The 17,582-nt window shown below is 51.6% G+C and overlaps 1 protein-coding gene across 2 annotated transcripts; it reads right to left on the reverse strand.

Moving 5' to 3' along the window:
* Positions 1–3,730: 3,730 nt before the first annotated feature.
* RBFA (ribosome binding factor A) lies at positions 3,731–17,582 on the reverse strand. 2 transcript variants are annotated; one of them, XM_029922374.1, is made up of 7 exons: positions 17,409–17,582; positions 14,400–14,442; positions 13,619–13,795; positions 12,941–13,053; positions 10,605–10,689; positions 7,351–7,424; positions 3,731–6,330 (listed from the first exon to the last, which is right to left on the reverse strand). In XM_029922374.1, the coding sequence occupies exons 1-7, from the start codon at positions 17,567–17,569 to the stop codon at positions 6,021–6,023; spliced, it is 963 nt and encodes a 320-aa protein (XP_029778234.1). In that variant the 5' UTR covers positions 17,570–17,582; the 3' UTR covers positions 3,731–6,020. The 2 variants fall into 2 exon arrangements, with proteins under 2 accessions (XP_029778234.1, XP_029778235.1); XM_029922375.1 differs by lacking the exon at positions 10,605–10,689.

The following is a 17,582-nucleotide window of genomic DNA, read 5'->3' on the forward strand; positions in this document are numbered from 1 at the left end:
TTTTCTTAAATCTTCCTGTGATATCTTCTCTACTGGTTATTTAGAGTGTGTTGGTATAATTTCCACATTTTGTTAATCTTCCAATTTTGTTACTGATTTAGAACCTCATCCCACTGTGGTCATAGAAGATGGCAGGACAGCCATGTTTTTAAATTCTTTGAAGCTTAATTTGTGGCCTAACATATGGAAAATGTCCCACGTGCACTTAAGAGCACTGTGTGTGCTCACTGGGTGGTGACCAGTACGTGTTGGAGCGAGTTGGCTTATTGTGTTAAGTCCTTCATTTCCCTACTTTGGTCTGGTTTATGTATCCAGGGTTATTGGATGGGTCTCATTAAGGTCTCTAACCATTATTGCAGAACTATTTCTCATTCAGTTGTGTCAAGTTTTGCTTCACATAGTTCAATGGCCTATCATTAGGTGTGTAAATGTTTATAATTGTTATCATTTTATTGAAATTTACATTAATATATAGTGCCCTCCCTGATCTCTTATAATTTTTGAAAACTTAAACTCATTTTTATCTGATACTGGTGTAGCCACTCTTGCTATCGTTATTTGCACAGAATATCTTTTTACATCCTCTCACTTTTCAATCTATTTATATCCTTGGATTTAGAGTCTCCTGGTGATAGCACGTACTTGAATGATGGTTTTTGTCCATTCTGGCAATCTGTCTTTTCATTGGAGAGTTTAATCCATTTACATGTATGGTAATTTCAGAGGACTTTTGTTATTTTGCTATTTATGTGCCTCACAGCTTTTTGTCCCTCATACCCTGTGTTACTGTCTTGTTTAGTTTTTTGGGGTTGTTTTCTAGTAATGAAACATTTAAATTCCTTTCCCATTTCCTTTTGCACGTACATACTATCGGTATTTCCTTTGTGGTCACTGTGAGAATTCCATTTAACACCCTGAGGCTGTGCCACTCTCATCTGTATTTGTGCCGGCTTAATTCCTGTAGCACACACAAACTCTCCTTTAACATCTGTCCCCAGCCAGCCCTCTCAGTTGTCACAGAAGATAAATTAACAAGCATTCTGAATGCACTCGTCTCTTCAATTACATAGAAATAAAAATGTGGAGTTACAAACTGTTCTAACAACTCTAGTTTCTATAATTGGCCACGTATTTTACTTCACGGAGATCTTTCTCCACACAGCTCTGCGTTACTACCGTCTCTCGTTGCGCCTGCAGGGCTTCTCAGAGCACTGCCTGGACGGCAGGTCTAGTAGTAATGACACTCGCTCAGCTTTTATCTCAGAAGGTCTTAATTTCTCCCTTTTGAAGGACATTTGGCAGAATATACACTTCCTGGCTGACAGTTTTCTTTCAGCATATATCAACTCACTGCCTCCTGATCTCTGGCTTCTGATGGAATCTTCTCATCTTGTCTGGGATCCCTTATATGCACTGGTTTCCTGCTCTCTTGCTGTTTCAAGATTCTTTGCTTGGCCTTTTCGCAAGTTAATGTGTCTGGGGCACCTGGGTGGCTCAGTTGGTTAAGGGTCTGCCTTAGGCTCAGGTCATGACCTCGCAGCTCATGAGATGGAGCCCCATGTTGCGCTCTGTGCTGACAGCTCAGAGCCTGGAGCCTGATTTGGATTGTGTCCCCCTCTCTCTCTCTCCAAAATAAACATTTTTAACAAATTAAAACAAAAAAAAAATTTGTGGCTTGGTGTGGGTCTCTGAGTTTGTCTCAACTTGAACATTCATGGAGCTTCCTGGATATTTCCTCAGACTTGGGAAATGTTTGGCCACTATTTCTTCCAATACTTGCCCTACCTCTTTATCTTTCATCTCCTTCTGGGATGCCCACAATGTGTACATCGATCTGCTTGGTGGAGTCCCACAGGTCCCAATAGCTTTAATTTTTTCTTTACTGTTTCTCAAACTGAACTTCCTACAGCTGTACAGTATTCAAATTAATGCTCCAAAGTGGCACAGGTGCGTGCTCACATTCAAGATCAACCTGAGGCCAGAACGCTGCACCTCTGCTCACAACAGGATTTTAGGGTCCAGAGGAGGTCTTCACCTATGAAGCTCTCCGTGTTTATTGCTGGCAGAAATGTGGGACTTCCGACAGGAGAGACTTTGGTCTCCTATCATCCTGGCATGTCACAAGGACGTGAAAACCCAGCTGTCAGAATGCCGTCTGGCCTCCAATGGGCGCCTGTGCACATGCTGCTCTGCACATCCTCGGGAGGTAGGCTGTACACACCTCCACCAGACCCTGAATGAATCACTTCCCCTTGATCTTCTGCTCATCAACAAAACCAAAATCCCAAGCGGCAAGGAGAATACAAAGCATGGGCCAGACTCTGTTAAGTAAGTGTTCACACATGTCCGTTGATCCTCACCGTGACCCTCTGAAGGAGATGCCATTCTCCCCACAGACAGCCGAGGGGGCTGAGCACAGAGATCTTGCTGGCGGATCGGAGAACTGAGCCCAGAGCAGCAGGCTTCAGAGCCAAACGGCCAGAAAGCTCTTGTCTGCAGCGTAAGGCCAGCACTGGAAAGACCTAGTGTTCTGTGTTCTCCCTGAATACACGAAACCCGCATCCTGCCTTCTTCCTGTTTCTTTCAACCCAAAGCCCTGGTTTTCGGCTGCAATCCCGGTGACAGGCGGCTCTATTTCAGTCTTCTTTTTGGCTGGCTGTTCTGCTTTGCCTCAGCTTTCCTCAGGCAGAGCGAAAAGGAGCCTCAGACCATGCCTGGATTTGCTGCTCAGGTTTTCCTCTGAGCCAGCGAGAACTGCTGCCCCTGACCTTGGAGCAGAGACCCCAACTGTCCACTAGTTAATCAACATGTACTATTCTCTGCCCTGGGAAGCCTCATGCAAAAGGCAGACAAGAGGATGACTCAGCAATCAGTGCACTGAGGTCTCAGCTATGGGAATTTAGGGCACCACAAGCAAGAATTGGGGGTTCACAGAAGACTCCCCAAAGGTGGCCCCAGGGTAGAAAGGGCAGAAAGGAAGGGAAGAGCATGTACAAACACGATGTCATAGGAAGGGAGCAGGTGAGGGATGGCATCAGTCCTGAGAAGCGAGCCTGGAGGCTGGTATGGGTGGGGCCGGGCTCAGGACTGACGGGGAGAAGGGGAAGTGTGGAAGTCAGGGGGCTCACTCCCAAGGCAAACCCACTGATGCAAGGCTGGTTCTGACTTGGTGGGGGCCAGGCCAGGAGTGCAGGCTGGATGGCGCTTTGAATCTGCCTTGAACTCAGTGTCTGCCACCAGTCACGGCCGTGGCTCCACGCTGCTGCGGAAGAGCTGTGCCACTTCTGGAGGCGGCCTCTCCCTCCCCCTTCACCGTGGGGCCTTCCCGCTATCAAAGTCCTAGGTTCCGCAAACCGAGCGTCAGATGACAGCTGTGCAGACGAACGCAGGGCAGGGCCGGCCTCCCTACATGGCCTCCGACCTCCCACCGCCACCACCACCGCCACCCCCACCCCCACCCCCGTCCCGCACCCACACTGGCCGGACTCTGGTAAACACGTGCTGCAACCACCAGACAGCGCTCACTGGGGCTGCAGTTCAAGAATATTTTAAATCTTAATCACAAGAACTTGCTGAGCAAATCCTGGACACGGGACTTCAGAAACAGGGTCCACACCTCAACAGGAGGGTACGGGACCCAGTAAGTCAGGGCTGCGGTAGCGTGCACATGTCTTTATTTCACTCTAGAGCTTAGGTGTGCCCTGGCTTTAACTGTGGTGTGGTGAGTATGCTTTATTCTAAGTACTTTTTATTAAAAAAACCAAAAAAGCATGTATCACAAACTCTTGAACAGAGAAGATGCCATAAGAAAGGTGGAGATACTCTGAACTTTACTGACAGGACCTAGAAGGCCAAGACATCAGAGGGAAGACTTGAGGGAGGAAATCCTGGACACGAAGTGAATGTCCAAAGACTGAAAAACAAAGATCTTCTGTGGCAGTCTTCCCGTGAAAGCCCATTACATTTTCTGTCCTATTTGGTGTTCCAGTTCCTAATACTAGATTATTTTCAGTTCTGTTCTCTGGCTACTCAGTCCTTTCTAGGACTTGCACAGTTGGTCCTCAGGACGTGGAAGGGGGGACTGCCGGTGCCACCAGAAGCTCCCACGTGGACACCCTGGGACACCACATGAAGGGGTAAGGGAGGCACAGAGCTGCCAGGCCCACTCCCCAGACCTCCACCCGCACCAACCCAGAAGCCGTGAACGCCCTTTAACTGAAGTTCCAAGTCCTTTTAACAAAATCCCAGGTGAACTTCCTAGGAAGCACTCTGCACTCAGAAGTCCTGCGGTTAGTGAGATTTCTTCACAAACCAAAGATAAGATGAACCCTTAAATCCGGGCAGGACACTACGTGCCAGCAGCTAACCGACATGCTGTGAGCATCCCCTTTAGCCCTGTAAAACCAGCCCGCACACAGCAGCCCCTCTGTGTCTGTTCTAGTCTTGGCTCCGCTTCTGGTCTCAAACTGTCCTTACCGGGAGAACTTAAGACAGTGTGTAGGGGTGCAGAGCACAGAATCTCCGAGGTCTGAAAACACCTTTTTCCTGCCATGTGTTCACTTTTGATAGAACTGAGCCGGGAAGCACAAGTGGAAAAGAGAGAGAAGAGTCAGCCAGCACCTGCACTGGCCTCTCCCAGTCCCACTGCTTTGACACACACAGACAGGCACACCCCCATCCACACGGCACTCTGGCCTTGGATCCAGGAATCCAGGCCTTGTGCCCGCTGCTCCGCATGGACGTCTGGACGCCTTCTGCAGAGGGGACCAGGTCTACGGTCAGCAAAACTGGCTGGTTGGTGCCGCAGGGCCCTGTATGAGTCACGATTTTCATACTGTGTATCTGTGATGTTTTACCATCTTGGGGGCCTTGTTGGCTGAGGAGAGACGACCCCTCCCAGGGCTAATTCCTATAGACAGAAAACCGCTGCCCTGTGAACTCACCTTTTATATGCAAACCAATCGATCCAGAGCCCACACCCCCAACCACCTCCTTTACCTCGCTCTTGCACAGCAGCCAGTCACTCCTTTGCTGCACACCCTCCAGGTCCCGGACTCAACAAGTAGAGCCTGCTGCAATTACTCCCGCTGTCCAGCCTCAGCCTTCCTTCCTACAGAAGCCATAGCGTCTCCTCTCCCTCAGCCTGTGACTGAGCCTGAAGCTCCCGAGCGGCCCTGCACAGCATGTCCCCACCTCCCAGGAAGGTGGCCGATGAGCTCTCCTTTTCCAGGCAGCAAACAGCCTCAAGGTGTGTCTTCCCACGCCTGGTTAGAACAAAGCATGTGACTTTTCACAAGCTGAGTTTGCACGCCAGCAACTGCACTCCCAGGTCAACTGCTCCGCACACGTCTACATGCACCTTCCAGGACAGACAGGGTCACACGCATGCCACCGAATCGCTAAGCGCCTAGAAGTTTCCTGGTGGTTTGCCCGTGTTCTGTAACAGGTCCATTCCAGAGGGGCTGCCTGCCGGCTGGGCACTGGCCCTGGGTCCAGGCGCCCACCCAGAAGGTGCAGAGTGACAGCAGTGCTCCCTTCCTTCCCGCACTGTTCACAAAAGCCAAATCCCGAGGCTCCCTGCTCCGTCTCACTAACACGTGTCTCACCATCCACGCTGCGCGGACACCGTTCCCAGGATCTCACACTGATGTCACCCAGGAAACGGAGGCGCCCCACGCCCGGGAGCAAGCTGCTCCAGGTCAGACCTGGAGGAGGACTTCTTTCACCTCCTTCCAACAGCACTGTGGCAGTCCTGAGCCACACTTCCCGGTGAGGCGCGTGGCAGCTGTCCTGCCAGGGGACAACCAGACTCGGGGCTGTTCCACCGTCAACCAGGAGACCATGTTCAGGGTGAGTGGAAACACACGCAAACAGGACAACGCTCTGCCTTTTTCACTGGGAGCTCGCGAAGGGTGAGAAGCGGGACCAGGAGGCCCGACTGTTCCCACAGGCCCCCTTCCTTCTCAGGCTAAATTACAAGTCCACTGGGCCGTGCGACTGTGGTTCGGCGCAGCAGACCCTCATGCCTCCCTGCCCCGCCCCTCAGTCACCTCCACCTGGCCTGCACCCCAAGAGCCATCCGGGTCAGGGTCCAGGTGGTCCCCGCAGGAGACGTCAGCATCTGCATGGGGTCCAGCTGCCACGTTTCCCTCTTGAGTGTGCGTCCGTGGAGACTCTGCGCGGCTCTCGCCCCTGCGCCCTCGCTCTCTTCTCCTCTTGTACTCCATGATCTGTTTGTTGAGCGCCTCATGATCGATCCCACACAGACTGGAGCAAGTGGCAGAGCCCGGCGTGCTGCGTGGTGGAGGGGCGTCCAGGGCTCCACGGCCCCTGGAGGAGAGAAGAGACGTTAGGTGCAGCAGGGGTGAAGCCCGGAGGACCAGCCGACGCCCGAAGGAGGCGGAGGCACAGGGAAGGGGCTCCGCTCTGCGGGCACTGCCGGGCCCGTGTGTGGTGCAGGCCAGGACGGCTTTGACACAGCCCTCCCATCAGATGCGCTTTCTGTTGCTTTTCCCCGAACACAGCGAGGCCCATTAGACAGAATTACGACTAAGGTCCTTTACACCTGCCACTCCGGTGCCTGTCAAAACCCAAATGTGGCCGTGTCCTACCCCTAGCCCCCTCCTGCTTGCTCCAGAAGGCTCAATTCCCTGCTGGGCCGGGATGCGGGGACTCACTGCTGCCTGGGACCTCAGGGCGCAGTGTCCCACCCCCTGGTCACTGGGGACCCCCCCCCCAAGTCCCGACAGCACTGCCCCTGACGCTGACATGCCTGCTCTGAGAACACAGGCTCAGGACCCGCTGAAGCTCTTCCCGCACCCCGACGGGGCCCATGCACAGGCACCTCACGTTTCTTTCTCAGCTGCAGTACCACCCCCACCACCTCCTGAGCTCCCAGCCGGACCGGGTGTCCGACGCGCCCTTCCTGACACACAATCATCTGTGGATTCACCGTTCCCGTCGGCCTCCGCCAGCAAAGAGGAAGCTCCAAAGACCCCACCGTGGTTGCTTTCACAGGCGCAGTGTGCATGCTAGGGCAGAGCCGCGGGGCGCTCTCAGTACAAACATGCCGAGTGGAAAATGAGGGCGAGGGACAGACACCTGTCCCCCTCCACGAGTCACTATAGCAATGGCAGATGCCATGGGCTCCAGCACTGGCGGGCAGACCACCGAGGCACTCCCAGCAGCTTTGCTGAGTGCTCAGAACCACTGCAGACTGGCCCCGGGACCCGCCACAGGTCACTGCCAGGCTGCTGGGGCAGTGCACGGCCAGGGGAGCAGAACCGGGCAGCTCTCACAGGACCCACACCGGGCACTGGTCCAGGCCAATCAAAGAACACCCACGCGTACCTGGCATCACTTTGCACACAGTCTTCTTCTTCCTCTGGGGGCCCAAAATCCGCATTTGCCAGTAACCAATCAACCTGGAAAGGGGAAGAGAGAGCACTTCAGTAAACCACACCTATGCCACCTGCACCACCGCCTGGCTCAGACACAGGCCTCTCGACTGCCCTCCGTGCCCTCTGCTGACATCCCCTAGCGGGGAGGCCATTCACCAGTCTATGCTTCCAAACACCTGTTACTCAATAATCACGTTTTCTCTAATAACGAACTGAGGCTTTCAGAACTGCACTTAAAACTTGTAAACGTCAGTCAAATTTATGAAGAAACCAGTTAAATATTGGTTCAATTAAGTAACATTTCCTGATTCCTAATGAAGTTGTATAAAATACTTCAATTTTGCCACAGAACTTGGGTGTTTGGCACAGCGCCGAGGCCACAGTCAGGTGTCGGGCATGTGAATCCAGCTCCAAGGTGGTTGAGGGGCCCAATCTGGAAACAAAAGCTCCCTTGGTAGGGGCACACATACCGCTGCCCACCCCAGGGCGCTACACAGGCCCCTGCTCCCTGGACACTGAGGGCAGCTCACACCTCTACCTGTGTGCCCAGGACCCACACGTGGACCCCACCTGGCCACAGCGCCCGCCCAGGATGGCCCAGGTCCAGGCCAGGGCCCAGCCTTCTACAGCAACAAACTGCATCACCACAAACCAACGGCAGAACCAGGAGAAAAATCAGTTCACAGAAAATACCGGAAACAGCCCTAATGATGCCACAACACAAAGACAAAGTGGCCATCTCCCAAGGTGGCTGGAGAATGCATCCGCTCACAGCCGACAGGGACAGGACGCGTGGCCCTCCTGTGCAAGGCCACACTGAGCACACCTCACGAGCCTGGGCGAAAGACCTGATCAGACTTCACAAGGCCAGGAAGGGCTGACAGGCACAGGGGACGGCACTTAACAGCACCAGACATCAAGAAACCCGCGCGAACCAGGCCGCAGGCAGGTGCCCCCACCGGCCCCGCTGACCTCTCACCAGTGGCTCCCTCACGATTACGTGCACACATGCCACCTGACCTAAAAGACACAGAAACGTACAAATATGTTCACACACATCACAACAGCTTCACTCAGCGCAACCAACGATCAGAAGGACCCACGTCGGTGAGAAGCTGAAGGACTGAAGGGCAGGCAGCACGGTCATGTGATGACCCCACTTCCCAACAGAAAGGAACCACTCACGCCGACACAACGTGAATCTCAAAACCAGTGCTGAGCAAAAGCAGCCGGATGTAAAGACAACATCCTGTCTGTGAAATTCCAGAAATCTAAGGAGGAAAACTAACGGTGGCAGGGGCACCTGGCTGGCTGAGTTGGAAGAGCATCTGACTCTTGACCTCAGGATCATGAGTTCAAGCCCCACACTGGGTGCAGAGATACAAAACTTAAAAAAAAAAAAAAAAAAGATGGGTGGTAGGGAGGGTTGGGCCTGGGGGCGCGGGCGCCTCTGGGTAAATCATGTGTCACTAAAGCTTCCCTTAGGTCTTAACAAAGTACCGACACAGACAGAACTGAATCCTAGCACGTCAACACAGCTGCAGGGCTGAGTCCTGGGCCAACCCTGCTACCCAGAACCTCAGGAAGGACAGGAATGGCTCCAGGCCGACCTCAGGGAGAAATTCAGGCCGTGGGGTGGGCCCTCGGGGGAAGAATCAGCCTAAGACAGGAGCACAGACTCCAGCATGAGGCCGTGGGGTCAGGCGAGCGGGGCCGGACACCTGCTCTCAGTAGCCTGACAGCAGGGAGGCCAACAAACGTGTAATAAATTCCATCACAGGGGATCACAGTTTATGTTTTTCTTTAAAAATTTGCTTTGTATCCTTTGTCCTTATCATAAAATCAACACTTTACGAACCCTGTGACTGAAATGACACGCGGGAAAAGTGCACAGAACGTGAAGCGTACGGCTCATGACATGTCACGTAGGGACTGTGCCTATGGACACCCCCTGATGTTTAGGAAACAAGCCCCCAGAAACTTCGTGCCCTCCTGGTCACTCTCCCCCAAAGACAGGCCCTGGTTTGACTTCTGTCCCCACAGATCGGTCGCCTGCTACCAAGTGCGGGACTGAAATCACCACCAGCCACTCACCACGTCCCACGACCTGCAACACTTCCACGCACAGACGAGACACAGGCCCGCGACGGGAAGGAAGCTGTTTCCTCCACGGCACACGAAGGGCGCGGAGGACAGACGCGGGGCCCACGTGGTCTTTACCGCGAACGCCCAGCATCGCCTCCGGGGAAAGAACTGCTCCAGGATGCTCTGGGCGTGCGCCTCCTTCCTTCCAATCACTTTTTCTAGAAAGGAGCCCACCGGCTCTGAGAATGCACCTCCCTCTTTCCAATCACTTTTTCTAGAAAGCAGCCCACAGAGCCAGGTAGGACCTCGCTGGCGAGAGAGGGACAAGCCTGGGCAGCTGAGAGCAGAGGGCTCTCCTTGGGCAGCGGCACTTCCTTCCCCCAGCCCAAGCCAGCGGCCCCATGAGCACACCCCGTAACCGATGCGCTCCTGGGGTCTCCAGGCTGGCACTGGTCACTTCACTCCTCTGTCTCCTTTCCTCGCTTGGAAAATCCCCTATCAAGGTTGTTGTTTGCGTAAGGTTTTCAGTTCTGCTTCTATGGTGAATAACAAAGATTAAAATGTCCAACTAGGTCTGTTTTCCTCTGTGGCCCTCAACACTACCTAGTCCTGCAGTGAAAAACAGCTAGCTAATTATAATCATAAATGGTACCTCCTGGGGGTTTTATAAACTTTTTAAACGCGTAAAACACCTTAATGACCATCAAAGAATACCGCACAGATATAAACATATATACACATATATCTACACACAGACTTTAACCTTCATAGTTAACCTGTATTGAAAGTAAGGACGACGGCCACGAAACAGCAGTGACCGCGTGAAGGAACAGCAGATGCTCAGATCCAGGGAGGAAGGCAGCTCCGCCTGCGTCAACTTTCTGTCAAGAAACAGACTTGGTTTCCTAGGTAGACACGCAGCGACAAGCAGTGAAAAATCACAGCCTAAAGAAGCGGCTCCTCCTGGGGAACTGGCCGGACGGGCCTGGGCCTCGCCTTTCGTCTGCACTCTCCCGAAGACTGCTTCCTTCACCGTGCACATCATCGTTTGGGTATCTCAAAGTTAAATAAAAAGCCTTACTCACATAAAAGCCTGTTTGGAAAAATAAGAAGCCTTACCTCAGCTAGAGCTGCGCTTCCTCTGTCCTGAAGAAACACGATCGGTGGCACGTTCCTCAGGGTTTGCTGGGACATCAAAATATGCCTGGAGACAGACAAGGCCCACTGTGTAGCTGCAGGTGACACTTGGCAGACAGGAAAACATACCGTAATCTCCCAGAGAGACGGGAAAGAAGAGCTGCTTCTCACGTTACTCAAACAGGAACACACCAGTCCAGGGAAGTCTTCCCTAGCCAACGGCCACGTCACAAAAGGGACACAAAACACCTCATCACAACTGTTTCTAATTGCCCAAATGCAATTCTTGAGATCCTGACACATAACCTGATCTTTGCTTAGACGCCTCCTGGGCAGCACCGTGGCCGTGGGCTGCGCGGTCTGGGCACCAACCACCTGCCCGGGACACTCACGGGCAACAAGGCCCCACGAGCACACCAAGGCCCTCGACCGTCCTCAGGCACAGGTCACTCGGTGCGAGCAGACTAAGGTGAACCGGCTGCGTCCGGTCCACAGCGGAAACACTGGCGTGCACAGCCTCCCTGCGCGCAGTGACGGCAGGTCCTGGCACGAGATTACAGGAAAGCCTCTATGCCAGACCTCAGGTGAGCAGAAGAGCTGGGAGAATCCACCATCTGCTCAGCTAGATTTTCTGATTACCTAAAACCTCACCAGAAAGGAAACTGTTATCCCAACACTTGTCGGAAATCGTTTTCTGGTTTCTGTTAGCAACGGAAAAATGAAATTAACTGAGCACTCCTTGCTACACGATTTGAAAGAGCCTCCCAGGGCCTACTGGGATTGACGTCAGCTGCGCTGAAGCAGACGGTGTGTGCAAACACTAGTTCCACGCAGGACTCTGTGCCCTCTCCTAAAAGTGACGCGTGAGGCACAAGGGAGAAGCGAGGTAACAGAGAGGAAGGAGGCAGGAAGAACGGAAGCCAGTTCTGAGCGCTGCGCGGCCACGGCTCCACGGTTCTGAAGACTGGGGAGAAGCCAGAGAAGCCCCTCTACTAACACCCACCTTGGTAATTCTCAAGGATTCTGGTCCCGAGACCCCTTTCTACTCTTAAAAATTACTGAGAACACCAGAGAGCTTTTGTTATTGTGCGTTCTCTCTATCCATATCTACCACACTATAAATTAAAAGTGAGAATTTGAAAAACATGTACTAATTCACTCAAGGAAACATACCCATTGAGTGTTTACATGAATGTTTTTAATGAAAGTAAACTATTTAAAATAATTATTTTCAAAAAATGACTGAGAAATGTGGCCTTGTTTACGTAGACACAAATGCCTCCAATGCCCGGCTCAGTGGAAGACAGTGGGCGGCCCCCCCACATCTGCACTCAAGCTGCTCTGTTGTTCCGGCTGAAGAAGCTCCAGCCTCACTGCCCTATAACCGGAAAAGGAGTAAATGAACAGGACTTCGGAAAAGAACGGGTCTTCTCTGCTACTCCACAAAAATTCAACAAATGATACTGTTAAAAGTCAGTCGCAGCGTGGAATCTGAAACCAGATCAACGAATGTCCCACTGTTCTATTAAATCCATTCGTTTATCTTGCACATTCAATGGCTCCTTCCCTCTGCTGGAGTTGGTGACCTCACGCACTGGTCATCTGGAAAATACCGACTCACCAGGTTATGCAGATTTCCAGAATGCCGACACACTGTACGATATGACACTGCATTTGTTAAGGGTCCCAACAATCTCATTAAGAGTCTTTAAGTATCAAAAAGCTATGAAAATCACGGTGGTGAATACAGGTTTTCTAAAAATCAATTTTCACTTGAAAGCTTGAATTTTATCACTGGCAACAAGTATAATCAGTTGTTTTCCCTAAAGTGACATTTTTTAGAGAAAAATGTCTGTCAAATCTTAAAAAAACCACAGCTGGCTCCCTTGTTACTTCAGTTCACAATCAACTGTGTGTTTTCCCGAGACAACCACAGGAGCACCGGTCATTTTAAGTTAACTCCCCACCGCACGGACTGTTATAATGACATGGACCCAAGGGTCAGGATTTAATAGCATTAGTAACTCCTGCTTATTCACCAGGGATACTCTCAGATAAAAGTGGTGTTGTGTTTTACTGGCACGTGGCATGAAGCTACAATGACCACAGGGACACGTGGGTGTCAGGCCCAGCACCCAGGGGCCACACTTTGAGAACCACTGTCCAAGATTATATCTTGCATGCAAATGTAAATTTCACCCTGAAACTTAAGAAAAGTGCTTTCAAAATTTTCCTTAAAAGCAAAAATACTTAACGCAGCAAGCAGGCAACGCAGGTGCGAGTGCAAGCGACCCGCCGAGAGCGCAAAGCGCGGTCACCTCATGTGCGCGGCGCTCCTCCGCAGGACGGCCTCGGCGTGCGCGTTCTGCTCCACGGACAGGGTCGTCCTCCAGTACACGCGGCAGGCCGAGAAGTCTGACGTCAGAGAGACCTGCGTGCCACCCACCCCAGCCGAGAGTCACTTTCCGCTTCGTGGGCGTCCGGAGACGACACTCAGCGGGCGGAGAGCAGTTCATCGGCAGTCTCCAGCTCCGGGCACCCGCCACCCAGAAGCAGGCGCTCCCGTGGGCACCATGACAGGCCACCAGATCCTGCACACACTCACAGGGGGCGAGGCTGCGCCCGGAGTCCAAAAGCTCAGACTCCCTGACGCCAAGCCCTCACACACATCAGAAACGCCCGACCAGCACGTACTCTCCTATTTCCCTTCGGCTGGGCTCACTCTAGGGAGGAGGGGGCAGCAGGAAGGCACCTCCCAAGACACAAGCACACCAAGCCTCTGACAATGCCCTCAGTGCTTGCACACCACCACACACACATGTGCACACACACCCTCTGCCTTCACGACTTAAACGATCACACTCAGCAGCACTTCTGAACTTCAAAGACCCTGTGTCAGGCACGGTGCTTTCTTTCTAACCACTAGGCCAGACTGGCACCGAAGGACACAGGGGCCCGGGGGCCTCACCCGCCTCCTCACCCCAGCCCGAGCCTACCTTGGAGAGCTGCACGTTCAGGTCGCAGACCTCCTGGCTCACTTCAGGGGTGCACAACAGGTCGGTCAGCGCTTTGTACAGGAGACCGTTCAGAGCCCTCAGGCGCACCTGGTCCTCCTTCCTGGTTTTCCTGGAGGTGCTCTTTGTTAGGAATTCCAACTGGGATGGCTTGTACATCTTCATCAAGAAGAAGAGACAGAAAGGCCAACGTTACAACCGTATGTTAAACGTGTCCTAATTCACAGAAAGGGGGCTGGGAAGAACTGAACACCTTGAAAAACAAAAACCCAACATGACCCTCAGGCATCTCAGCTCTCATCAAGATATAATTTACAGATCTGGATCCTGCTTAGATTTAACCTCGGGCCCCTCCAGAATTAAAAGTACTGTCAGTATGTAGTTTTTCCTCCCCCGGATCTTATTGAAACATAACCTACATACCATAAAATTCTCCTTCTCTCAAGACACACTATTCAGTGGTCTTTAACACACAGAGGAATTTTTCTAACAGGAACCATTTGTTCTGCAGACTTTACGGCACGTCTACGTGTGTCATGCACACACGCTGAAAACTGCTTTTAGTATTTGAGAACAGAGACAACATTCCAGAAAACTCCAGTATGACTTTTTTTTTAAGTCTAAATACACTCTGCCAGTATATCTATTCCCAGCCTGCCGACCTCCTGCATTCAAACTTGGAAGGATCGCCAGGCTGGCGCTTTGCCAACATCTGGAGCCTCACGCCCATCATATTCCACAGCAGTTGCTACTCTGGACTTACCAGGTGAGAGCCCAAGGAAGGACCCTCATACCAAAACTTCTTCCTGTGGGGAGAAAATAAGAACTCTTAACACTGAAGGCAAATGAAAAAATAAATATATTACATACGCCAACTCGATATTACAACACCAACATTCTTTTTTTTTTTTTACATTTATTTATTATTGAGATAAAAACAGAGGATGAGTGGGGGGAGGGGCTGAGAGAGAGAGGGAGACACATAATCTGAAGCAGGCTCCAGGCTCCAAGCTGTCAGCACAGAGCCTGACGTGGGGCTCGAACCCATGAACAGTGAGATCATGACCTGTGCTGAAGCCAGACGCTTAACTGATTGAGCCATCCAGGTGCCCCAATACAGAAATTCTTTCTAAGGAGCTAAACTTGGGCACAGAAATTATGTTACTGGGAAATTTAGAATCTAATCAACAACAAGGGTTGAAGGGGAGACAGAAGACAGTTTTCAGTCAACCTTCTGATGTTTACTCAAGGTCTCCTTCCAATCCCCAAGGTGGAGAAAGAATCTGAACTGCACCACACCTGATAAAGCAGTCTCCCAGGAGCATGTGGCCACGCTGGGGTAGGGGTGGAGGGCAGGACGCCGCTGCAGAGGGAGACTACGGATACGCAAGGAAAGGCCACCGGATGAGCCATGTGGGCATCAGTGTGGACTGCGGTTCCTCTTTGTACCATTATGGTGGTCACGTATGGAAATGTTTACAGGCAAGTGTACACACAGAATTAAAGTAAACATATGTTCTGCTTTGTCAGCCAGAAAGGCCTAATGACAGATGCACTGGCTCTCAAACCATCGTTTCTGATGGCATTCTGCAGTAACATCAACCAGAGCTCCATGGAGACATGGCTAATCCTAGGGCTGAGAGAGGGTGTGCCAGAAAAGAAGCACTAAGTAAAACTTTAAACATACAAACCACCACAAACCTCACATGATGAGTGTGTCAAAGATCTACAGGAGGTAAATGAGAGATCCACTGGTCAAAGCTAAAACAATCTGAGCAAAATAAAGTACTACTAGATTAGCACCTGTTCAGGCCACACTGACATAAACTAGTAAATGCAGGACAAGAAACGCATCTCTCACAGAATTCCAAACAGTTCAAGAGGCCAACTCCCCACCTTAGGTGTGGGCTGCACACAGTGAAGTCCCCCTAAAGAAAATAGTATGCGGGCACCTGGGTGGCTCAGTTGGTTGAGCATCTCTCTTCAGCTCAGGTCATGATCTCACAGTCTGTGAGTTCAAGCCACAGGTCGGGTTCTGCTCTCAGCGTGGAGCCTGCTTTGGATCCTCTGCTTCCCCTCCTCAAAAATAAACATTAAAAAAAATACGTGGAATGGGGAGTAGGCAACTTTACGGTGGATAAACTTGACAGATGTGACCGCAAGCTGTAATCATGGCCAGCACAACAGTGACAAACCACGCTGATGGTCTGTACCTGGACGTGATGCAAACGGCACTTGCCTTCTCTGGTCTTCCGCCCAAGAACCCACAATGCCAACACAATCACACAAATCCCAACAGAGGAGCATCCTAGAAAATGTATATCCATAACTCCTTAAACCCAGCAAGGTCATCCAGAACAGTTTGGGAAACAGCCAGTCAAGAGAAGTGACTAAATGTAATGGGGTCCCTGGACAGAAAAAGGATGGTACTTTTTACTAAGAAAACTGAGGGAGGCCTGGGGTAACTCAGCTGTTAGGTGTCTGACTTTGGCTCAGGTGATGATCTCACAATTGGTGACTTCAAGCCCCACATTGGGCTCTCCACTGACAGCTGAGTCTGGAGCTGCTTTGGATTCTGCATCTCCCTCTCTCTCTCTGCCCCTCCCCACTCATGCTAGATCTCTCTCTCTCTCTCTCTCACAAATAAACAAACATTAAAAATTTAAAAAAAAAACACCACCTAGGTTAACCAGAACAAGGCATATGCTTCAGTTAATAATCGTGTATCAGAGTACCTGCGTGGCTCAGTCGGTTGGGCTTCCGACTTCAGCTCAGGTCATGATCTCACGGTTTGTGAGTTCAGGCCCCATGTTGGGCTCTGTGCTGACAGCTCAGAGCCTGGAGCCTGCTTCCAATTCTGTGTTTCCCTTTCTCTCTGGCCCTTTCTCACTCTGTCTCTCTCCCTCTCAAAATTAAACATACATAAAATAAATTATTTTTAAATCGTGTATCAACACTGGCTCGTTAAGGTGACAAACGTGCCACACTAAATGTTAACGTAAGAGACGTGGAGTGTGGTTATGTGGGAATTCTGTATTATAACAATTTTTCTGCAAAACTGTTTTTAAAAATTAGTCTATTAAAAGAAAACACATAAACCAACCTACTCCAGCAGAACTGAAAGTGCTATAAAAATCAAAGTACTGTCTTCTATTCATCTCAGGATTAGAAAACTATCCTCAAATGAAGCCAACGAAGGAAGCGTTACCATGGAATTTGAAAACGCGCACACATTATTCGCCTTCCCTCCTTGGAGAATCTACTACAAAACCCTACTGGCGACAAGAACCAACAGAAATGTACGCACCACCTCGCTTCGTGTGTTCGACACACGTTAGGGTTTAGTAAATCGTTATGAGCTCAACTATAAAAACAAAACAGGAAAAAGACTGGGTGGAAACACGAGCAAATGTGATGAGTGGGATTGGCGGCGAATCTTCAGAAATCATCAATCAACGGGCAAGACCCGACCGAGTGCTCCTGGGTAAGGCCCAGAAACCCCGCTCCAAAGACCCAATCCCTGCGGGCCCCGCCTCGTGGACTCCTCCCCTCTCCCCGTGGGCCCCGCCCCCGCCCTGTGGACTCCTCCCCTCGCCCCACAGACCTATCCCCGCGGGCACCGATTCCTCTCCGTCGACCACGCTCCGCCCCCTGGGCAGCGTCCCCGCCCCCCTTGGACACTGCCCCACCCCCTAAGTCGAGGGCGTCGCCCTCGGCTGCCTGGGGACCGCCCCCACCTCGGAGCCCCTCACCCAGACTAGGTGCGCATTACTTGGTTTTCGAAGCAAATTTCTTGAGCAGGTTCTTGCCACACGGGACCGGAGAGCTATGCACGCCTCGGGCACCGACCGGGAGGAGCGCCGCTTGCCGTCCGCCGAGCAGCGCCGGGAGCCTCTCGCGAAGCCGCCACACTCGCCGACTCCAAGCCCACATGGCTGCCTGGAGA

Source organism: Suricata suricatta, chromosome 14 (genome assembly GCF_006229205.1).
Source record: "Suricata suricatta isolate VVHF042 chromosome 14, meerkat_22Aug2017_6uvM2_HiC, whole genome shotgun sequence".
Taxonomy (NCBI): domain Eukaryota; kingdom Metazoa; phylum Chordata; class Mammalia; order Carnivora; family Herpestidae; genus Suricata; species Suricata suricatta.

What these genes read in the sequence shown, in the direction of transcription:
- RBFA (XM_029922374.1), bottom strand. Translation starts at nt 17,569, where the DNA reads ATGTGGGCTTGGAGTCGGCGAGTGTGGCGGCTTCGCGAGAGGCTCCCG. An exon ending in AGGAGCGCCGCGCACATGAG is followed by an intron (nt 10,690 to 12,940) that starts GTGACCGCGCTT and finishes GTCTGTCTCCAG; the next exon opens with GCATATTTTGATGTCCCAGC. An exon ending in GAAGCGCAGCTCTAGCTGAG is followed by an intron (nt 7,425 to 10,604) that starts GTAAGGCTTCTT and finishes TCCCCTTTCCAG; the next exon opens with GTTGATTGGTTACTGGCAAA.